At 54.4% G+C, this 22138-nt stretch overlaps 1 protein-coding gene across 1 annotated transcript; it reads left to right on the top strand.

Moving 5' to 3' along the window:
* Positions 1-299: 299 nt before the first annotated feature.
* Meltf (melanotransferrin) lies at positions 300-21799 on the top strand. Its single transcript, XM_042668854.1, has 16 exons — positions 300-395; positions 1758-1912; positions 3415-3514; positions 5539-5721; positions 6853-7009; positions 8296-8363; positions 10604-10791; positions 11482-11662; positions 12261-12412; positions 14171-14267; positions 15399-15593; positions 15866-16022; positions 16109-16176; positions 18468-18655; positions 20259-20457; positions 21158-21799. The coding sequence occupies exons 1-16, from the start codon at positions 347-349 to the stop codon at positions 21226-21228; spliced, it is 2208 nt and encodes a 735-aa protein (XP_042524788.1). The 5' UTR covers positions 300-346; the 3' UTR covers positions 21229-21799.
* The last annotated feature ends 339 nt before the right edge of the window (positions 21800-22138 follow it).

Raw genomic sequence — 22138 nt, 5'->3', positions numbered from 1 at the left:
GTCCCCTCTTCGGTGACCATTGGGGTCTTTCTAGGAAGGTTAAGATAGAGGCCCACTGTGGCGGTGAGCGCCCAGGAACAGACCTGGTCCCCGGGCTGGCCGGGGCCCCGGCAGGGGGCGCCAGCGCGCAGGCCACGGCCGCCCGGTCAGCCTCGACACCGGAGTCAGGTCTGGGCCCGGGCCGGCAGGGGCGGGGCGCCGGGGCGTGGACACCGCGGGGACAGGGGCTTAAGTAGCTGCGGGCCAGAGCGAGGGTGGAAGGAAGGAGCGCACCTGCTGTGGCTGGCCCGCCCGGACTCGCACCCAGACCCGACCCGACCCGCCCCCAGCCAGCCCTGACTGCGCCATGCGGGGACCCGTCCTGGCTCTGTGGCTTTTCCTGTCCCTGCGCACTGGTGAGGCCCTGCCGTGGGGTCTGCCGCGGGGCGGGGGGTCCTGGGGCGCTCCCGCACCCCAACACCAGGGCTGGCAAGGATGGCCCGAGCGGCTCCCAAGGAGGGAAGAGGCGCCCCGAGGGCTTCGTGGAGGCGGCGGCCTTGAGCGGGGCTTTGAAAAGGCTCCTGGGGGAGAGGGGGTGGGTTCGGGGCCGCTTGGGGAGAGCTTTGGGGCGCCGGGAGTGGGCCAGGCCCTGGAAGGTGGTGTCTCCTGTTGAACATGGAAGCTGCGAGAGAGTGTGGGGGACAAAGCCACTTTATTCTCCCGCACCCCAAGTTGGCAGGCAGGGAGGAGGCGCGCGGGGCGAGGCTGGGGGCCCCTGAGACACCACCCCGGGAGCCCCCAGAGCGGTACTTGAGCCGGGACCCCAGGAGCCGCTGGCTGATGGGAAGGTGGCTGACACCAGCCGGATGGAGTTCGCTGGGGAAGGGGCTGCGGCCAGGCGGGCGGGCAGGTGGGGCTGAGAAACGCGGGAGGAGGCAGATGCGGTTTGACCCCTGCCGGGAACAGGGGTGCACAGGCAGCCACGGGAGGGGGACCTGGCCTGGGGCGGGACGGGGACTGCACCGTGGAGCGCAGACCGCTGTCAGGTCTGCTAAACCATCAACCTCCTGGAAACTGGGGATGGGGAGGGGGGCTGGTCCAATGGGCCCCCCAGCAGGGAGCTGCCTGGGACTCTGACCTGATCAGATTATAGGACTCAAGAGGAAGTTGGAGCTCTGTACATAGCACAGAAGGTGGATTTTCTCATCCACTTTCTGTGGGGGGAGAGGGGAAACAGGCCCAGAGAGGTGAAGTAAGTTACTTGAAGTCACCAGCGAGAGGGCCATGACCTTGGACCCTACCTGCTGTCTCCTTGGCATGGGGCCTGTCTCCTTGGCATGGGGCCTGGCCCTGTACCCATGGCCAGAGGGCAGCCACCTCTTCTCACATCATGAGAAGGGCTCCAGGACCAGGAGGGATCCTAGCCCAGGAGCCTTTTTGTTCTGTTTTGTTTTGAGGCCTGGATGGGGCACAAATTTTCCAAGGACCTACACACACACACACACACACACACACACACACACACACACACACACGTGCTCATTCTTCTGGCTCAGCCCCAGGCAGGTGGGCAGGCCAGAGTGGGAGACGTCCATCTTCTGTGATGAACCAGGTTCTGGGCCGCACTCCTGCCAAACACCCCTGGCCCTGGCCAGAGAGGCTGTGAGGATAGCTTGGCCCTGCCTGAGCACCTGGATGTGTGCCGTGCCAGGGGAGAGCTGTGGTGGCACTGGCCGGTCCACACAGCAGGGGCTGGGCCTCACTGTCCCCTCCCCCAGCACTCAGCGGGATGGAGGTGCGGTGGTGCACCACCTCAGACCCGGAGCAGCAGAAATGTGGCGACATGAGCAAGGCCTTCCAGGAAGCGGGCATCCAGCCCCCCCTCCTCTGCATCCAGGGCACCTCAGTGGACCACTGCGTCCAGCTCATCGCGGTGAGGCCCCTCCCTTCCACCCTGCTCCCCGCCACTGGCCCAGTCAACAGGGCTCTGACTCAGGAGGCCACACAACGGGCCTCATTCACTGCCATGGGACAGCTATCCCTGCACCAGGCTGGGCGATAGGATCTCCTGACTTTTCCTGGCAACATAAGGGCTGGTTTGTTTCCTGCCAGGCCCAGGCCAGGTGGGAGGTGCCGGGTAATGGTTCAGCAGGAAGGCTGCGGTCCAAGCGGGTGCCCGTCATTCCCCTACGCTTTGAGAGTCAAAGTTTCCCTTCTAAGAGGCTTCTGCTTGAGTAGGGACACCACCCACCCAGCCTTGGGGGCAGGGGACAGATGGCTGTGACCTCTCAGTGGCTCATGGTGTTTACTTACTCTGCCCTGGAGTTTTCCAGAATGGGGCTTGTATGGTTTCTGGGGGAGGAGTAGGTCCTGGGTGGGGAGAGGCAGGAGACCCACTGAACCAACAATGACCATCTTCAGAGGCAGGACAGGCAGGGCAGGGAAGATCTTCATTGCAGATCAGCCCCAGGTATGCACAGGGCCTCATCCAACCATGGATGCATGTGGCCCAAGGCCTTAAGGCCCACTGTGAGGGCAAAAAGCAATACTCTTGAACAAGAGTCCGCTCATAGCCCCAAAACATGCAGGTAGGGCATGCCATTTTGTTTAAAGAGGAAAAGAAAAAAAAAAAATGAAGAAGACATTATGGGACTCAGGCTGTGTCAAATTATGGGATTCAAGCAGTGTTGACAGTCTCAGAGGGAAACCCAGGTTACAGCCATAACAAAAGACAGAAATGGGAAAGTGAGAATGACTCACCTCTACCATTTTATACTGCTTTTTACTTTATACACCTAATATGATTATGTAAAATTAGTCATTCATATTTTAGGGAGATTTTTGTTTGTATGTCAGTCCTGGAGCTTAAACCTTAGGGCCTGGGTACAGTCCCTGAGCCTTTTTGCTCAAGACTAGTGCTCTATTACTTGAGCTACAGCTCCACTTCCATCTCTTTGGTGGTTAATTGGAAATAAGAGTCTCACAGACTTTCCTTCCTTGGACTGGCTTCAAACCCTAATGCTCAGATCTCAACCTCCTGAGAAGCTAGGATTACAGGTATGAGTCACCAGTGCTCAGCTTACTTCATGCTCAGCTTACAGGTGAGGTACAAAAGGGTTACAGTTACATAAGTCAGGTAAAGAGTACGTTTATTTTTGGACAATGTCACCCTTCCCTCCCTCTCTCTGTTTTTTCCCTCCCTATCCACATACCATTTTTAAATAGTGTATTTAGTAAAGCTAGATGACTGACTGACTTTGGGAAGTCAGTCTTGTCCTAGATGGAACCCTGAACAGGGCCAAAATTGGGCTCCTGGGCGAGATGAAGAGGGCAATGTTAGACCCTAGGGCCCTGGGCCACCTGTAGCTGCCCCAAATGCCTCACTACAGAGAACCGAAGCCAATTGACCTGACTGACACTTTTTTTTTAAACCAGACCCAGGAGGCTGATGCCATTACTGTGGATGGAGGAGCCATTTATGAGGCAGGAAAGCAGCACGGCCTGAAGCCCGTGGTGGGCGAAGTGTATGATCAAGGTACGGGGCACCGTGGAGCAGAAGAGATAAGGAGGGCAAGGCCCCACCCAAAAGTCACTTCACCAGAATAGCATGGGTGACCTGTGACCTTATAGCATCTAAGCTGGTCCTTAGCTCTGTCCACACAGAGCACTCTGGAGTCCTAGGCAGACAAATTGGTCTTTTTTTTTTTTTTTTTGGTCAGTTGTGGGTCTTGAATTCTGGGCCAGGTCACGGTCCCTAAGCTCTTCAGCTCAAGGCGAGTGGTCTACCACTTTGAGCCACTTCTGGTTTTCTGATGGTTAATTTAGAGATAAGAGTCTCACGGACGTTCCTGTCCAGGCTGGCTTTGAACAGTGATCCTCAGATCTCAACCTCCTGAGTAGCTAGGATTACTGGTGTGAGCCATTGGCACTCAGCTCAAACTGGTCTTTTTCCAAACCTGGAATACAAAGAGCTGGCCCAAGTGTGTTCTCCATGAGCCCCACTGAGGGAATGCACCTTACTTGGTGCAGTGCTGGGCATGGAGAAAATTGCAATTACCCTGGACCAATGTGTCAGTAATGCCCAGAGGGAGGGGCATACGGCTAGGGACAGGTGGAGACCATGTCAGGGCCCAACAGCCCTAGACACACATGCCAGGTGAGTGAGTGCCTTTACCCAGGCCCACACATGACACCAGACCTGCTGGGCTCTGCCTGTCTGCACCCAGCCTCAACCATCCTATGGGTCACCATGTGACTTGGTACCTGCTACCTGGAGCCCCTCCCACTCCTGCAAAGGAGTGTTCCATCCCTGCCTTGCCCCCATGTGCCTCTGCCAAGACTCTGCCCCTGTCCTGTCTGTCCTCTAGTAGGGCCTAGACCTCACCCTCTTGTGTTCTCTGGAGAAAACACTGTTTTATTAGTGATGTCCCATGATGCAAGACACAGTGCAATCCTGCAGGCCTGGCAGGGCTCAAATGCCAGAAACAGCCCGTCCCCATGGGTTCAAGCACAGCTCTTCCTCTTCAATTAATTCAACATTGCTATAGGGTGCCTACTGCAGCCTGGTAGGAACACCAGAAAGAAAGCAAGAAAGACCCTGTTTCTGCCTCCAGCTGCACCAAGAAATACCCATGGGTCAGCTGTTCTGAAGAACAGGAAAAGCCTTGAGAAAGAGGGATGTGGGGAAAGCCTACGAAGCCAGGCAGATATAAGGGGTGCTTGAAGTGAGACACATTTAAGCTGAGCCCCAACAGTCATTTCTGTGTGGCTCCAGAAACTAGAAAAAAGGAGAGTGAATGGTAGAGGAGGTAGGGAACTAGACTCAGGTGTAAAATAGAGCACTGGCTTTATTTTCTAGAAGTCAACCTTGTTCTGATCTTAGGCATCCTACCACTTCACTGGGGGAGGGGAGACATTGGTGTGCAACATTCATAGGCCCTCTGACCATCAGCTCTATAGATGAGTCTGTGTCTGGTCTGAATGACCCTTCTTGGGCCACGCTTGCCCTAGAGACACCTTTTTGCAAGGCTGTAGGGCTGTACCCTCATCTCTACTCCTGCATCCCAAAGCTAGTCAGGGTCTTGAGTGATCTGGGACCCCATCACAAGTTCTGTCTACACACACACACACACACACACACACACACACTCCCTTCAGTACCAGTCAGGTCCCAACCCTGCTCTGCCTGTTCCCCTTCTCACAACTACGGTCCCTCCATAGCCAAGGTGCCTGTCCCACAAGCCTTCTGTGTTCTCCTAAGTTTCAGGCTTTTGGAAAACAAAAGACTTCCAGGCAAGGTGCAGCCCCAGCCAAGGGCCAGCAGGCTAGAGAAGGAAATCCATGAATGAGTTGCTATCTTGATTGTGTCTGTCTCCTGGGGTTGCAGGAGGGCAGGGTCTCCTGGTGAGATGTGGATTGCACCCCCTTGCTTTCTTAGCACATGCATGTATGCACATGCATGCACACATGTGCATGCTTACACTTCCATCCTCCCCCCCCACCCAACCTCCCTCCAGGCCTCTCCCTGACTACCCTCACTCCTCACCTCTCCTCTCCTAGAGGTTGGGACCTCCTATTATGCAGTGGCTGTGGTAAAGAGGAACTCCAGCGTGACCATAAACACCCTGAAAGGTGTGAAGTCTTGCCACACAGGCATCAACAGGACAGTGGGCTGGAACGTGCCTGTGGGCTACCTGGTGGAGAGCGGCCGCCTCTCAGTGATGGGCTGTGATGTGCTCAAAGGTGAGGCCTTCCTGCCTCCACACAGAACTCTAGGCTTCTCCTCTCCTGTCCTTTCTTCCTCTCATACTTTCTGGTGTGGGGGGGGAGAGGGGGGGAAGAGGGAAAGAGGAGGGAAGAGCCCTCAGTCCCCAATTTCATCCTGAACCCCCTTAAGATGCAAGTAAAGTCTCACCTCCTGCTGGGCCTTCACACATAGAGTCCCTTCCTGCCACTCTGCTGGCCTCCATTTGAGTTTCTGGCTGGTTGTCCCCAATAGGACACACAGTTCTCGCTCATTCATCACCATGGCCCATAGGTCACAGCAGGCACAAGAGCAGGAAGTCAGAGAACCACTAAGGAGAGGCTTCCACCTGAGGTAGCCCAATGGGGGGGGGCGGGGAGCACTATGTCTAGAAACGTGTTAAGCTTTATAGGTACAGACAGTCTGTGCTGGGTACGGCTGACTTGACCCCAAAAGTTCCCTAGTCTAATGGTCCTGGCCAGCCTGGGAGCCACAGCCTCTCGGGTGACCAGGGGTGGGGTGGCTTATCAGTCTCACAGCATATTTAAGAAAGATTGCTCCCCTAGGAGGACCCAGAGAGGCCAAGATGGGATCCCTCCTAGCTTGGTGATGAGCATGGCCTGGAGGCAGGTGGTAGGTAGGGCAAGATCCTCCCTTCCAAATATTTGTGAAGAGATTGTATATGGGGCCTTGGTATTGGCAGAGCCCAAATATGGTTCGGGTCAGCAGGTGGGACCTCTTGCTCTCCAGGGCCCTCTTTATTTACCTCCCCTAGTACTACTGATTCTGCTCATTAGGTAAGGCAAGCCTCATTCATGCACACCACTGATTTGGTTGAACCCTACAGCAAGCAGTGTTCACTGGACTCCTAATTCCTTTTCCTGTGTGGACAGTTACAAGCTGTTGTGTCCCTAGGATACTTTCCAATGACAAGAGCGAGCCTGTGCAGAGGCACACCCTGTGTTGCTATCACGGGTGTAATCTATCCCTGGTTTATCTCAGATTGAAACTGGAGGGTGAACCAATTCTCAGAAGTTTCTGGACAGGTCCCTGTGGAGCCCCGGCCCAGCCTGACCAGCTTGGGTCCTGCTGGGAGAAAGTGACACTGAGAGACCTGCGTCTTCCCACAGCTGTCAGCGACTATTTTGGGGGCAGCTGCGTTCCTGGGGCAGGAGAGACTAGTTATTCGCAGTCCCTCTGTCGCCTCTGCCGGGGTGACGCCTCTGGGGAGGGCATATGTGACAAGACCCCTCTGGAGAGATACTATGACTACAGTGGAGCCTTCAGGTGAGGGGCCAGGGCGACTGTGGTGGGCGGGGCTACGCGGATGGGGGAGGGCCATGGGGTCTCATGGGGCTGGCTAAGTGGGTGGGTGGGTGTGGGGCTGTCGTGGGAGGGACTAAGAGGCTGGGAGGCAAGGGAAAACAGTGTGGCTGCTCCCCATCAAAGCGCCCATTATGCAGAGCTGCCTACACTGGTTTATAAACATCAAACCTCGAAGTGCCCGACTGGCTCACAAAGTCAACATGTTTGGTGTGTGGAGAGGAAGGGGCGTCTGAGTAAAGGAAATGGAAAAGGCACCACTTTGGCCACTCCCAGGTTCCCTTCCTGGTGTCTGACGGCCAGGAAGGCTGATGGTGGGCAGAGGCAAGGACTGGATCCTGGAGCTGGCCTGTCTCTGTGACTGGTTCAGGCTTGCACTCCCACTCAGCCTGCCATGGGTCCACTGGGCCTAACCTCCTGGTCTAATCCCATCAATCTGCCAGGAGGAACTGGCAAGGCCTCCAGTCCTATCTCTCCCCACCCCCCACCCCTGCAGTGTTTCCACTAGAAGAAAGCCTGCCTTGCCTGTGCTCCTTGGCGTGACCTAGCTGAAGGCAGTGTGAGGCTCGGAGGGAGGAGCAGTCCCAGCCTCCTTCCCCAGACCCTCGGCCACCTTGCCCGTTCTGCCTCCCTCCGAGTCCACGGCACTCTCCTAGTGTCCCCACCCCACCCAGTCCAGACCCTGCTTATTTCCTGGCTGTGGGGGCCCCAGCAGCGCCTCTGACCTGACTGCCTCAGACCAGGGAGCAAGAAGTTTTGGTATGCCATGAAAAGATCTTCTAGTGCCAGACTTCTGCCTGGCAGCACTGTCCTTCAAGACACCCTGCCTGCCTGCCTGCCGCCTGCCTGAGGCAGCAGCTGCTCTACAAGTCCTGGCTCCCTATGGGCCTGAGCAGGCTGTGTGTACATTGTAAGAAATGTGTGCCCAGTCAGGCACCAGTGACTCATGCCTATAATCCCAGGTGCTCAGGAGGCTGAGATCTGAAGCCACCCCAGGCAGAAAATTCTGAGAGACTCTATCTCCAAAATAATCAACAAGAAGGCAGACTAAAAGCGTGGCTTAAGTGGTAGGGCACCAGCTGTGAGAAAGCAAGCCAAGAGGCAAGTTAGAGGAGGAGGAGGGAGAGAGGGAGGGAGGCAGACAGGGAGGGAGGTGTGTGCCCCCATAGCTATGCCCTGCAGCCCAGGCTGGACTTCCAGAAAAAAGGTAGAAGTGGGCCCAGCGCACAGAGGTCATGGCTTCTCCACAGGTGCCTGGCAGAAGGCGCAGGTGATGTGGCCTTTGTGAAGCACAGCACGGTGCTGGAGAACACAGACGGTGAGTGGAGCCCCTAGACAGCAGCACATGCTCTAGTTTAGATTCTGTTGAGTTTGTGGGTGACCTTGACAAGTCCTACAGTCTCTGAGCTATAGCATAGCACTTTTGTGTGTTTCTCCACCTGGGTTCCAACAGCTCTGATACAGCTCTAGAGGTGGGGGGGAGGGGATTGAATTCTGCCTCTTGCCACTTGAAGACTGGCATCTGCTTGATTTGCTGCTGTTGTTTGCAAGCTTTGCACTAGACACACCCTCTGGCCCCTCCCTATCACCCTTCTCTTGTTACCTGAAAAAAGCCTTCTGTTTCCCCTTGACAAGGGAGATTGGCCTGTTATATAGGTGCCACTTATTTTTTTTTCAATTTTGAAAGAATTGCGCATTAGAGAAGTTACAAGAGTAATTCAAAGAACTATCTATTCTTGACCCAGATAGGAACTTACTTCTAGCACTTGGTTACACAGATCATTCTTTTATAAATGTATGTCTTTCTATATATTTGCCTGTCATTTCCCTTGAGTGCTTTAGGATAAGTCTCCTAAAAATGAGCTGTGTTTCCCAACTATAAGTAATTCAATTCAGGAAACAGCACTGATGCTGTTAGGTAATCTCTAAACACCTACTGTCTACTTTCATTAACTGAGTGATGTTTAAGGGGCTGGGAATGTGGCTTAGGGGTAGAGTGCTTGTCTAGCATGCATGAAGCCCTGGGTTCCATTCCTCAGTACCACATGAACAGAAAAAGCTGGAAGTGGCACTGTGGCTCAAGTGGTAGAGCACTAGCCTTGAACACAGAGAGGCTCAAGGACAGTGCCCAGACCCTGAGTTCAAGCCCCAGGACCAGCAAATTTTTTAAAGTCTTTTAATATCTCTATTCAGTACTGATAGAAAATAAATCCTGTTTTTAAGAAATATGAATTTGGGTGCAGGAAGGGAGAGAGGAAGGATGAACAAATGCAGACACGATACTCAGTAGATACTATGCAGAAAATGAACTATGCAGCTTTTAGGTAGGGATGGGAGAAGGAAACTGGGGGAAAGCAAAAAAAGGTGGTGACACTGTCCGAAAAGAAATACACTCACTACCTGACTTGTGAAACAGTAGCCCTCTTCATACAGCACTTGATTATAACAATAAAACTATGTTTAAACAGGAAATATGAGTAAGGTGCTGGTGGCTCATGCCTGTAATCCTAGCTACTTAGAAGGCTGAGATCTGAGGATCCTGGTTGAAAGCCAGCCTAGGCAGAAAATCCCATAAGACTCTTATCTCCAATAAACTACTCAAAGCCAGCGGTGGCACTGTAGCTCAAGAGATAGAGTGTTAGCCTTGAACACAAAGAGGCTCAGGGACAGCACCCAGGCCTGAGTTCAAGCCCCAAGACCGGCAAAAAAAGAAAAATGAAATATGAATTCTAATGAAATTTTCCAATAGTGTGGGAAAAACTACTATATTGAGATAAATGGAAAAAATAGGATGTAAAATTACCTATCAAGTATGTACTCTACCATGTTCAAAATGGCTAGTAAAGGGAAATAGAGAATTAAAAATGTACATTTTTGTAGAAAATAAAAATATACAAAGCAAGTGCCAGTGGCTCATATCTGTAATCCTAGCTACTCAGGATGCTGAGATCTGAGAATCGTGGTTCAAAGCCAGCCCAAGCAAGACTATCTGTGAGACTCTTATCTCCAATTTACCACCAGAAAACCGGAAATGGTGCTGTAGCTCAAGCAATAGAGCGCTTGCCTTGAGCTGAAGAAGAGCTCCGAGACAGCGCCAGGCCCAGGGTTCAAGCCCCATGACTGGGAAAAAAAAAAAGTACTCTCTCTCTGTCTCTCTGTCTGTCTGTCTGTCTGTCTCTCTGAAAAGGACTTAAAGTAAACATACCACTTTTGTTTACACTATGGTATATTTAGGCCCAAGTCCACACCCCAGTGCTGGGGTTCTGCTCACCTCCTTCATCCTAAGCTTCCTTCGTTTTCTCACTCCATCACACAACTGTGTTTGTATGTGTTGTGCTGTTATCAGAGACCTCATATCCATTGCCAAGAGGAATTGCTGAGAACAGACCAGTACGTGTCGTCCACTAGTCTCATCCATCTGTGCAGTCACTGAGCTCCCTTCACAATAAATGAGGGATTCCCAGCCTTGCAGCCGTACTCAGCCTCCCCCAGTCTGCTCTCCCGGCCCAGGGTGCCCTCCCCACCCCACCCCTGCCTCACGGGGCTCCCTGTCTGCAGGGAAAACGCTGCCCTCCTGGGGCCAGGCGCTGCAGTCACAGGACTTCCAGCTGCTGTGCAGGGATGGCAGCCGAGCTGATGTCACCGAGTGGAGACAATGCCACCTAGCCCGCGTGCCCGCCCATGCCGTAGTGGTTCGGGCAGACACGGATGGGGGCCTCATCTTCCGGCTGCTCAACGAAGGCCAGGTGAGATTGGCCACCAGATGTGACACTGGGCCTTCATGTTGCTTCAAGGGTGGGAGCAGAGGATTAACACCAGCATGGAAGGAGCCCCCGAGAACTGTCCCCAACAAACCCCACTGGGGCAGCAGTCAGGTCAGATGAGAGAGGGACACTGTCAAGCTGTCAGAGAGAGACACTGGTCAGAGCATGGGGGTGGGGTCACTTAGGGGTCCTTCCAAAGGAAGCTCCTCTAACTTGTGTCTCCAAAGACAAACTAGAACTTCCGAGCAAGTAGCCAAAATGACAGACCGAATATACCTTCAGACCCAATTGACTGTACTCACTATGCACGTTATAACTAGCTGCAGTGGGCAATGTCTCATCAAGTCAAAGCTTCTAGACACGCTCCTGCCTTCTGAGTGTGCCATACATTAGTTGATTTAGCCCCATCCACATGGCCACTGCCTGTGCTTCCTGCCATCCCAGCTTGGACCTGGGTGCAAACAGCCTTGTGACATAGCAGATGAACTGGATATTGATCCAGAGCTGTGAGGCATGGAGGAGGGCAGGCACAGCTGAGACCAGGCCTTGCCTGGCCTCAGAGTGGGCACCTGGCCTGCGGTCAGAAGCAGGAGGAGGTGGCAGCTGAGCTGGGTTGAGAAGGATCTGGGCTGGGAAGCCCCCTCACCGCCCATGCCCACTCTTGGCATGCAGCGTCTGTTCAGCCATGAAGACAGCAGCTTCCAGATGTTCAGCTCTGAGGCCTATGGCCAGAAGAACCTGCTGTTCAAGGACTCCACCTCGGAGCTGGTACCCATCGCCACGCAGACCTATGAGGCCTGGCTGGGACCCGAGTACCTGCACGCCATGAAGGGTCTGCTCTGTGACCCCTACAGTGAGTCCTCCTGTCCCTGCTCCAGCCGGCTCCTGCCCTGCCTGACGGCATGGCAGATGTGGCCTGGGGCTGACACCACCTGGGGGACCTGGCACGTGCCTCAAGACCTCTAGGACAGCTGTCACTTCCAGTTCTTGGCCGCTGGGGGTTTGGGGAGGAAGATCTCTGTGGTCTGTTGTACCCTGAAAGCCCTGCCTTCTCCTGGACCTGTGTTAGAATCCCCAAATCCAATCAACTCTCCCTCCACGCCCTCTCACCTCCTTGGCTATCTCCACCCCAAGGCTATAGCCCTACCTCGGGCATTGTGTCTTGCCTGGACTATGGCAGTAGTCTATAAGTGGGCTTCTTGCCCTCAGCCCCCATTCCCATCTATCACTTCCTCTATGGCCAGATACTGAGTTAGATCCATAGCAGCCACAGTCTGCCTCACGCCTCACACAGCCATGAACAAAAGTATAGTTGAACACTATGAGTGGAGGTAGGAACCAAGGGTTCAATAACAAACCTCTCCCACCAAGAAAAAGAGCCAGCGTTCCCCCCCCCCCCCCGTTCTGATTCCAAGAGATCCCCATGAGATCTCTTATGTGCACCCACACAGGGCTTTCCCACTACCTACGCTGGTGTGTGCTGTCCACGCCTGAGATCCAGAAGTGTGGAGACATGGCTGTGGCCTTCAGCCGGCAGAGGCTCAAGCCAGAGATCCAGTGTGTGTCAGCCCAGTCGCCTGCGCACTGCATGGAGCAGATCCAGGTGTGCTGGGGTGGGCAGGGGCGGGCGGCCTGGCCCCTGGGTGGGGAGGAGGGCATCTCCTGTGCCAGCCACAGAGAAAGGGGGAGGACAGACCATGCGCCCCTGTGCATGGGGGTGGTGGGCTCAGTATCATGATTACTAGACATCTCCCACAGCTGCGGGCTCTCCGATTCATTTCACATCGCTTGCGATCTGCTGTGCAAACCTTCCTTTGGCTGGAGAACCTACACGTGCTTTATACAGGGACACGTGATGCTGCTATTTTCTAGTGTCTTCTATGCTTGTCATGACCCTTTCAGTTGCCTTGGCACCCACTCACCACCCCCAGCTAGAGACACAGCTGGCCCTTTCTGGAGCCCTTCCGGGCTCTCTCCTTCTGCCTTCTTGGAGGCTGGGAGGCTCCAGAGGCCTGTGGCAAGCAAAGGACCCATGGTGCTCACAGGTGGGCAGATGAGAGCTGGGGGTTTCTAGTCCCCTCCTGTTGTGTGGGAGGAGGATGAAGCAATCCCCACGCACAAGCCAGAGCCCCTCTCCACCCTCCACACACACTCTAGCCAGAGAACCTCATCAGCTAACAGGCTGAGGAACCTGGACAGGAATAAAATGGGTGACTGGGCTCATGATGGTAGTGATGTCATAAGCCAACATTTCCTACATGCCAGCTCTGTGAGGCCATCGTACAGGCTGTGTAGACATCATCATACAAACCCTACTGACCCCATCTGGCCAAGCTCTCCTGCTTAGGTGGGAAGAAGCACCTTGCCCACGGGATGACAGAGCATGGGGGCTGGGGAAGGCAACTGCTGTGGGCTGGGGCTGAGAGGAGTCCTGACTTCCCAGTGCTTGGCATGCTGGCCTGGGATTGAATGGCCGCTGCCAGTGTGCCCAGAGCTGGGAGGCTTTCTCAGCCTCCCGCATGGTGCTCAATCAAGGTGTTCTCAGCCCCTGGGGATTGTCCAGGCCTGTGGGAAGAAGAGCAGACCCCAGGGCTCCTCAGCCCAGCCGGAGGCACAGAGATCCTCAGTTGTAGCTTGCAAGGCTCTCGGGATGGTGTCCGGTGTGCCTTTAATGTCTCCCTCTGTGCCCCACAGCAACGCAGGGAAGGGCTGTAGGTCCAGGCTGTGTCAGATATCCCTAATGTCACAGTGGGGAATGAGGAGGGATGGAGGGATACTAGAAATGCATCCTGCAGACTCCATGTACCTGTGGCTCTCCCATCATTGGGTACCATGCTGGGTGCCCATCCCTCCCTCCTCAGCCTTTCCCCTTGGGTTTCTCACACTGCAACGACTTGATTACCCTTCGTCCCTTTGCAGGCTCCTGGGCCCAGCCATCAGGAGACTTCCAATGATGGGTGGGGTGGGGTGGGATACAGGTGGGGCGGAGTGCAGGTGGCCTAGAAGGCTTGCGAGGATCCCAGGGAGCCTTGTCAGGAGGGGCTACACACCGCAGGTGCTGAAAATGTCACCTTTTCAATTCTAGGTCAGACTTCCACTCGCACCCTCTCTCTAAGGGGACTTTGGTATTTGCAGTCGCTCTGTGGGCCAGGCTTGGCAAGACCCAAGAGACCTCAGGTCTTAAGGATGGCAACCTCTGGGGGGAGGGCCGTGCCCAGCAGGAGGGCACACCAGTGCTGTGCTTCGCTCTGAACGGGGCCATGCAGGAGAGCCTCAGGAGCAGGAGCATGCCATGTTGGTTGAGGCCACAGTGCCCTGAAGGATCCCACCCCCAGCCCAGTTGCTCTCTCTGTCCCTGCAGGCTGGACACATTGATGCTGTGACCCTAAGTGGAGAGGACATTTACACAGCAGGGAAGGTGTATGGCCTGGTCCCGGCAGCCGGGGAGCTCTATGCTGGTGAGTTGTGGTGCCCACACCCTGGCTTTGCCAGGTGATGGCTGATGCCTGCATGAGAACTCGCCCCTTGGCTTAATGCAGAAGCTCCAGCTGCCTCTCCATACCTCCCCCTGGGTCTTCTGTTAGCATTCTATTACCAAGCAAATCTCTCCTGCTTCAGGCCTCAGTTTCCCCACCTGTGAAATAAGTACCAATAAGGAGTCAGCAGACTTCCTATACAGTGTCAGAGCATCTGCTTTGGGCTTTCAGACCACAGATGATCTCTGTTGCATGTTCTTTCAAAATTCCCCCTAAAGACCAGGGCTTGATGGCTCACACCTGGAATCTTAGCCACTTAGGAGGCTGAGAACTGGGGATCAAGGTTCTCAGCCAGCCCAGGCAGACAAGTCCCTGAGAATGAAATCTCTTGTTAGCCAGCAAAAAGCTGGAAAGGGAGTATGGGTCAAGCGCCAGCCTTGAGTACAAAAGCCAAGCAGGAGTGTGAAGGCCTGAGTTCAAGCCCCAGCACTGAAACCAAAGTAGAATAGCACATGTAATAGGATAGGATATAATATAGCTTCTCATTACCTTCAAAACTGTTCTTAGCTGGCCACACAGTCTCTTTGGTGTCCTTGGCTTTATGCATCCCTGCCTCTGTGGACTCATTCACACCTCCTCTGTGCCCAGCCTTGGCTTTGGCATTTGGCCTCTTAAGCGCTGACCACAGTGCCTTGGAGCCCTTCCACCTGGCCCTGAGGAATCTCTGGAGCCAGGGCAACATTTTTCAGGAAGTGAGAAATATACCCCCTGGGTGTGAGGAGAGAAAGAGACCTTTAGTGAAGGGCTATGGAGATGCAGCCAGGGTCAATGTTGTTAAACAACAGAGCCACACAGGATGCTTCTCAGCAGTGGGGTGCTGCTGCACTTACTCCCTGAGGACCCTTGCCCCAGGCCTAGGTACCTCTAGGCCTGCAGAAGTCCTGGAAGGATCCTGGCTCTCAAGCAGAAAAACCCAGCGGGGGTGGGGGGAGAGGGTGTAGAGGGCAGGTTCTCTTGGAGATTGGTCCAGGGTATGATAAGGATCCTTTGTGTGATACTCCTCTCCCCTCCCTTCCCCTCCCCTTCCTTTCCCTCCCCTCTTCTTCCTTCCAGAGGACGACAGGAGCAACTCGTACTTTGTGGTGGCTGTGGTGAGACGGGACAGCGCCTACTCCTTCACGTTGGATGAGCTGCGTGGCAAGCGCTCCTGCCACGCTGCTTTCGGCAGTCCCTCGGGGTGGGATATCCCCGTGGGCGCCCTCATCCAGAGGGGCTTCATCCGGCCCAAGGACTGTGACGTCCTCACTGGTACCAGCCTGTGGGAGCGCTCTTCCTCGGGGGTGCATGGGAGGGCGGCACTGGAGGTCAGCCCCAAGCTCTCCCCTTCCTGGCCTGGCTCAGCTCTGGGAAGGCTGGGAGACACACTTGTCATGCCAGCAGCAGGCAGCTGTCTCTGGTGGTTCCCTGGAGGGAGCGCGAGCACTGGTGGGAGAGCTGTACAGTGGTGGAGTGGCCTGGCCATTCCCCCTGGCCATTTCTCCACGGGGGCCACTCAGCACAGCTCTTCACCTCTGGTTCAGCGGTGAGCGAGTTCTTCAATGCCAGCTGCGTGCCGGTGAACAACCCCGCGCATTACCCTTCCTCGCTGTGTGCGCTCTGCGTAGGGGATGAGCAGGGCCGCAACCCGTGCGTGGGCAACAGCCAGGAGCGCTACTACGGCTACAGCGGGGCCTTCAGGTACTCAGGGCCGCTGTGGGCGGCCCGCGGGGCTGGGGGGGCCCCCCACTCTGACTCCCGCCCTGCCCTGCCCTCTCCCGTGGCAGGTGCCTGGCAGAGAAAGCCGGGGATGTCGCCTTTGTCAAGCACACCACTGTCTTGGAGAACACAAACGGTACATGGGAGAGGTTTGGGGCCACAGCAGAGACAAAGTGGGAGTGGGTTTCCTGCTCCCAGCTTATCCAAGCACAGAATGTGTCTGGGTTTGGGTGTTGAGCAACAGCCGCAAGACACTTGGTCTAGAAGGTTCTGCCCCCAGGACCCAGGAGTTCCAAGGACCACAAGGTAAGAACACACATCAGGTCACATGTCCAGGTGTTCAAGATCACTGGCCTGGAATTCAAGTCCATTGTCCACTGAAATGAAGAGACCCCATCCTGCTCCCTATGGACACCCCTCCAGTTGTGTGTCTGTAGTGCTGAGGGGAGGGGTGACAAGGCCTGTTCTCTGGTCTTGAGGTGATCAGGGTCTCATGCAGGGAAGTCATGCCACACCAAGACAGCCCAGCCCACACTCACCACACAGGCCATTTTGTTCCCCAAGTTCCTTCCCAGACTCTACCTGGGGAAAAGAGCCCAGGTTCTCTGCCCAGGAACCCCTAAAGCCACACCCGAGGTTCTCTTAGGGTACAGGACCTCTTAGCTCTCATCATCTCCTGCCAGCCTAGAGGCTAGTTCCCTAGGACCGAGCTTCTGCCTACCCTGCTATGGCTCTGAACCCCCCAACACCAGAGGCTCAGCCAGATCTACCCTGTCCTAAAACTTCTCTGCCCAGAAAAGCACAGCCGGGCACAGATGGGCTGCTGGTCAAAGAGAAGCAAGATGTGCAGGAGGAAAGTCAAATCCCATTTGCGGTGCTGTAGAGGTCACTGATGTGGGAGGACTGTGCCCCAACTAGAATGCTCCCTCGGTCCTCAGCTCTGTTCTCCTGCCTCGCCTCCCCCTAGAACTCTTGGAGGGGCTGTGCGCCCCCTCAAAAGCCCCACAGCAGCCTGACTGCAGACCTGGCCTGGCAGTGCATGTTGTCCTGAGGTGGGGTTAAGAGGAGGTTGGGGCTGCAGGTTCTTCTGGAAGATTCACCTGCACTGAGATACTTGCCTCCTGGGACACCCATTTCCCTGTTATCTTTCACTCTGCTTAGACCCAACCTGGTGTTTCTTCTGGAAAAGGGAGAAGGATGGACCCACGGAAATGCACGAAAACACAGAAACAATGAGACTCGTGAGGGCAGAGGTTGCTCTAGCTCCAACTTGCTTCAGTGTCACTGGGGGGTACTGGCCTCGGCTCTTCAGTTCAAGGCTAGCGCTCTACCACTTGAGCCACAGCACCACTTCTGGTTTTCTGGTGGTTTATTGGCGATAAGAGTCTCACAAACTTTCCTGCCCGGGGTTGGCTTTGAACTGTGATCCTCAGATCTCAACCTCCTGAGTAGCTAGAATTATAGGCATGAGCCACTGATGCCCAACTTCTAATGGCATTCTTTTTGCTGTTGTCATTCTTCTTTGTTTTTTTAAAAAACAACAACAACAAAAAACTTTTCCCCCAATAGGATTTTTTTTTTCAAACTGGAACCCATGCTTGCCAAGAGAATTCGAGTATGAGATTTTCAGCCAATAGGGATCACTTGGCACTCAGGCCCAAGAGTGTGACCACCAGATGGGATCCCTTGCCTAGGACTGAATAGGAGCCTTTCTCTCCTTAGACAGATGGGGTGTTAGCCAGGCACTGGTGGCTCACGCCTGTAATCCTAGCCACTCAGGAGGCTGAGATCTGAGATCGCAGTTCAAAGCCAGCTCAGGCAGGAAAATCTGTGAGACTCTTTTCTCCAATTAACCACCAGAAAACTGGAAGTGGCATTGTGACTCAAGTGGTAGAGCACTCACCTTGAGCTGAAGAAGAGCTCAGGGACAGCGCCCAGGCCCAGAGTTCAAGCCCCATAACCACCAAAATAAAATAAAATAAAATAAAAAGTCAGCCCAGGCAGGAAAGTACATGAGACTCTTATCTCCAATAAACCACCAGAAAACCCAAAGTAGTGCTGTGACTCAAGTAGTAGAGTGCTAGCCTTGAGCTAAAGAGCTGAGGGTCAGCAGCCAGGCCCAGAGTTCAAGCCCCATAACTGACAAGAAATAAAAGAGAAAGAAGATGGGGTGCTAATACCCACCCAGTATCACCACTGTGGAGGGTCAAGCAGGAACTACAGAGCACCTGTCACATAGCAGGTGCTCCTAGCTCCCCACCAATGGAAGCTCCACATCATCACTTTGGTCCAGCTGAGTTCTGTCACCCTGGTAACAGAGAGGAGCACTGGGAGGGGCTGGGGAGCAGGCCAGACACTGCCACCTTCTCCCAGCAAAGGGCTGGAATTTTTCTCCCACTTCTTACTCCCTTTTTTTTTTTCTCTCAGGCCACAATCCCGAGCCTTGGGCTACTGGACTCAGGTGGCAGGACTATGAACTACTTTGCCCCAATGGGGCCCGGGCCGAGGTGAACCAATTTGAAGCTTGCAACCTGGCACAGATCCCCTCCCATGCTGTCATGGTGCGGCCAGACACCAACATCTTCACTGTGTTTGGACTGCTGGACAAGGCCCAGGTGAGCCAGTGCAGGGCCTGCCTCACCTGCCTACACCGAGGGGTAGCACGGTGAGCAAGCCCCACCCTGAGAAGCCTTTGCCTAGCTGGAGCAGCCCTCAGGAAACTGGGAGCTGGGGAAAACTTCTAGGCTTTTTGATCAACCAAGGACATTCCTTTGTCAACAGCTCCTCTGTCTCTGACATCATTGATTCTTCCTCTCAATTAGAGAGAGCTTCTCCCCAATGCCCACACATGCTATTACTTCACCATCTGTAAAGAGTGAAACAAACTAACCTCAGTGTCACGTCCTCTTGTGGCCTTAACTGCCCCACCCCCTTTTTTTTGGTCCTGGGGCTTGAACTCAGAGCCTGGGTGCTATCCTTGAGCTCCTTTGTCCATACCAAGCAAATATTCCTCCACATTCTTTTTATTTTTTTTGGGGGGGGGGGGTCCGGTCATGGGGCCTGAACTCTGGGCCTGGGCGCTGTCCCTCAGCTCTTCAGCTCAAGGCTAGCGCTCTACCACTTGAGCCACAGCGCCACTTCCAGCTTTTTTCTTTTTGCTTATGTGGTGCTGAGGAATCGAACCCAGGGCCTCAGGCATGCAAGGCAAGCGCTCTACCACTGAGCCACCTTCCCAGCCCTTCCTCCACATTCTTTTACAGCAGAACACTTCCAAAGGGCTTTCTACTAGAGAGCCATTAGTTCTTTCTGGCCCCTCTTAAGGAAGGAGAACATTCCCAAACTGCCTTTGTCAATGTCCCTGTGACGGTGTTGCTGAATCCAGTAGCTGCTTCTGTCTCATTGTACTGGACAACTCAATAGCACTGGCCACAGTTCCCTCCAGAAGTTCAAGTCCCTCCTTCTGGAAGCATGTTCCCTGGTGGCTCCCACGTTCTCTCACCTGCCTGGCTCTCCTCCCACATCTTAGCCTCCCTTCCCACTGTCCTTTGCTGGCTTTTTCTGTGATTAATTGGAGATCAGAGTCTTAGGTTCATAGTTCAAAGCTAGCCTAGGCAGGAAAGTTTGTGAGACTCTTTTTTTTCTTTATATATTTAACTGTATTTTGGGGGGGGAGTAATGGGGATTGAACCCAGGATGTTGCACTTGCTAGGCAAGTGCTTTGCCACTGAGCTACATTGCAACCCTGTGAGACTTATCTCCCTTTTTGAGCCACAGCTCCACTCTGGTTTTCTGATGGTTAATTGGACATAAGAGTCTCACAGATAGAATGTGGCTTAGTGGTAGAGTGCTTGCCTAGCATCCATGAAGCCCTGGGTTTGATTCCTCAGTACCACATAAACAGAAAAAGCTAAAAGTGGCACTGTGGCTCAAGTGGTAGAATGCTAGTCTTGAGCAAAAGAAACTGAAGGACAATGCCCAGGCCCTGAGTTCAAGTCCCAGAACTGGGGGAATAAAAACTCTCATGGACTTTACTGCCTGCTCTGCCTCAAACCACAATCCTCAGATCTCAGCCTCCTGAGTAGCTAGGATTACAGGCATGAATGCCTGGCTAAAAAACACGTTTAAAAAGACTGATAGCAGGTTTTGGTGTCCTGGAGTTTTGTTGCTCATGACCATCAGTCAAGTCAAATGAAAAGCAGTCCCGTGTGGCATTTGCAGGACCTGTTTGGAGATGATCACAATCAGAATGGGTTCAAAATGTTTGACTCCTCCAAATACCACAGCCAAGACCTGCTCTTCAAGGATGCTACAGTACGGGCAGTGCCTGTCAGAGAGAAGACCACGTACCTGGACTGGCTGGGGCCTGACTATGTGGCGGCTCTGGAGGGCATGCTGTCTCAGCAGTGTTCAAGAGCAGGTATGATGGGGCTGGGAAGGTGGCTCAGTGGTAGAACGCTTGCCTTGCATGCCTGAGGCCCTGGGTTCGATTCCTCAGCACCACATAAGCAAAAAGAAAAAAGCCGGAAGTGGCGCTGTGGCTCAAGTGGTAGAGCGCTAGCCTTGAGCTGAAGAGCTGAGGGACAGCGCCCAGGCCCAGAGTTCAGGCCCACGACCGGACAAAAAAAAAAAGAGCAGGTATGAGCGCAGCTGCTGGGCGGGCCACTGGGACAGTGCTGTTGACAGAGCCTGCCACATGTCGCTGGCATTGGTTAGACCCTTTCACCTGAAACCCTGAAGGAGCTCAGGAGTGACACAGAGCAGGGGACTCCACCTCCCAAACCAGCCAGATGAAATGTCCTGGGAGGGTCCAGAAAAAAGACGCTGTGGACAGTGGAGGTAGGGACACTGGCTGCGTCACCAAAATAGACCTGGGTAATGAGCATAAATGCTGAAAATGACAGTCCACAGAGGATTTGAGGTAATGCCATCAATATTCATGTGGCAGCAGTAAGAAAGAGAAGAATATGTAAAGTAGCCAGGGAAAGGAACACTGTTTGGGGGTAGAGAAGGCAAGCTGAGAGCACAGAAATAGTGCTGCTGAGGCCTCGGCTGGGTCTCAGCCTGCACCCATGGGTGGCCCAGGGCCTCCCAGCTCTAACTGCCTGTTTCTCCCCCAGCTTCCCAGGCCCTTCTGCTGCCACTGCTTCTGCTGCCCCTGACTGCTGGCCTTGTCCCATCTGCCCTCTGAAAGGCAGTGGGACCCCCACATGGACATCAGAACCCCACAAACGGGCTGCAAAACCAGTTAGCACTGCTAGAGAAACACATGATGGAAGAGCAAGTGTGAGAAAGCACACGTGCAGTTCCTCCATGTGTGATTCTGATCCAAAGAGAAGTTTCTGGAACCAAGATGAATGTAAAGGCAAAGTCCCCCCCAACCTGAGCCAGGCTGGCACCACCCCCAGGCCGCCTGGTCCTGGCTACCTGAGGCGACTGGCACCTGGCCCAGTCATACCACCCAGGCTGGCTTCCCACAAACCTGCAGCCTCCCACCTGGAGCCTCCCCAGATGGGGCTGGGAAACAGGCCCGTTGCCAAGGAAACAGCTGTGCCCTGCTTCCCACAGGGGGCCTGTGTGCACTGCAGGCCTGGGGAGGTGTAAGGGGACCCCTGTGTCTCCCTGTCCCCCATACCCTTCCTGGAGCCCCTAGGGAGGAAGAGATTTTTCCAGGCTCCAGAAGAAAGGAAAGCAAAGAGCTGGTGGCTAAGGGTAAAAATCCTCCCTGGATCCCAGGGGAAGGAAAAGCTCCTCAGTAGGCAGTTCAGTATTTACAGGCGGGGGGGGGGGGGGGGGGGGGGGGGGGGGTGTTGGCGGTGGGTGCAGGGCTGGGAGCTATGCCTGAACCACAGCTGCTGGAAGGAAGTGCCTGCTCCTGCAGGGAATTTAGCCCTGGTGGGGTAGCTGGTCCCTGGATCCCCATCCCCAATTCTTCACCTGGGCTCAGTCTCATGTCATCTTCCCTTGCCCACTGTGGCCGCCACCATCTTCAAGTCTACTCCTGAATGCCTGTCAGCCTGGGCCTGGAGAAGAAAATGGCCTGGGCCACTTCCACAAGTAGCAAAAGGCCCCTGAAGCCCTGGCCCACTTCCTCTGCTAGC

The sequence above is a fragment of the Dipodomys spectabilis genome, unplaced genomic scaffold, assembly GCF_019054845.1.
Source record: "Dipodomys spectabilis isolate Male_0828 unplaced genomic scaffold, ASM1905484v1 ptg000017l, whole genome shotgun sequence".
NCBI lineage: Eukaryota > Metazoa > Chordata > Mammalia > Rodentia > Heteromyidae > Dipodomys > Dipodomys spectabilis.
This window is presented reverse-complemented; position numbering and strand designations above follow the sequence as displayed.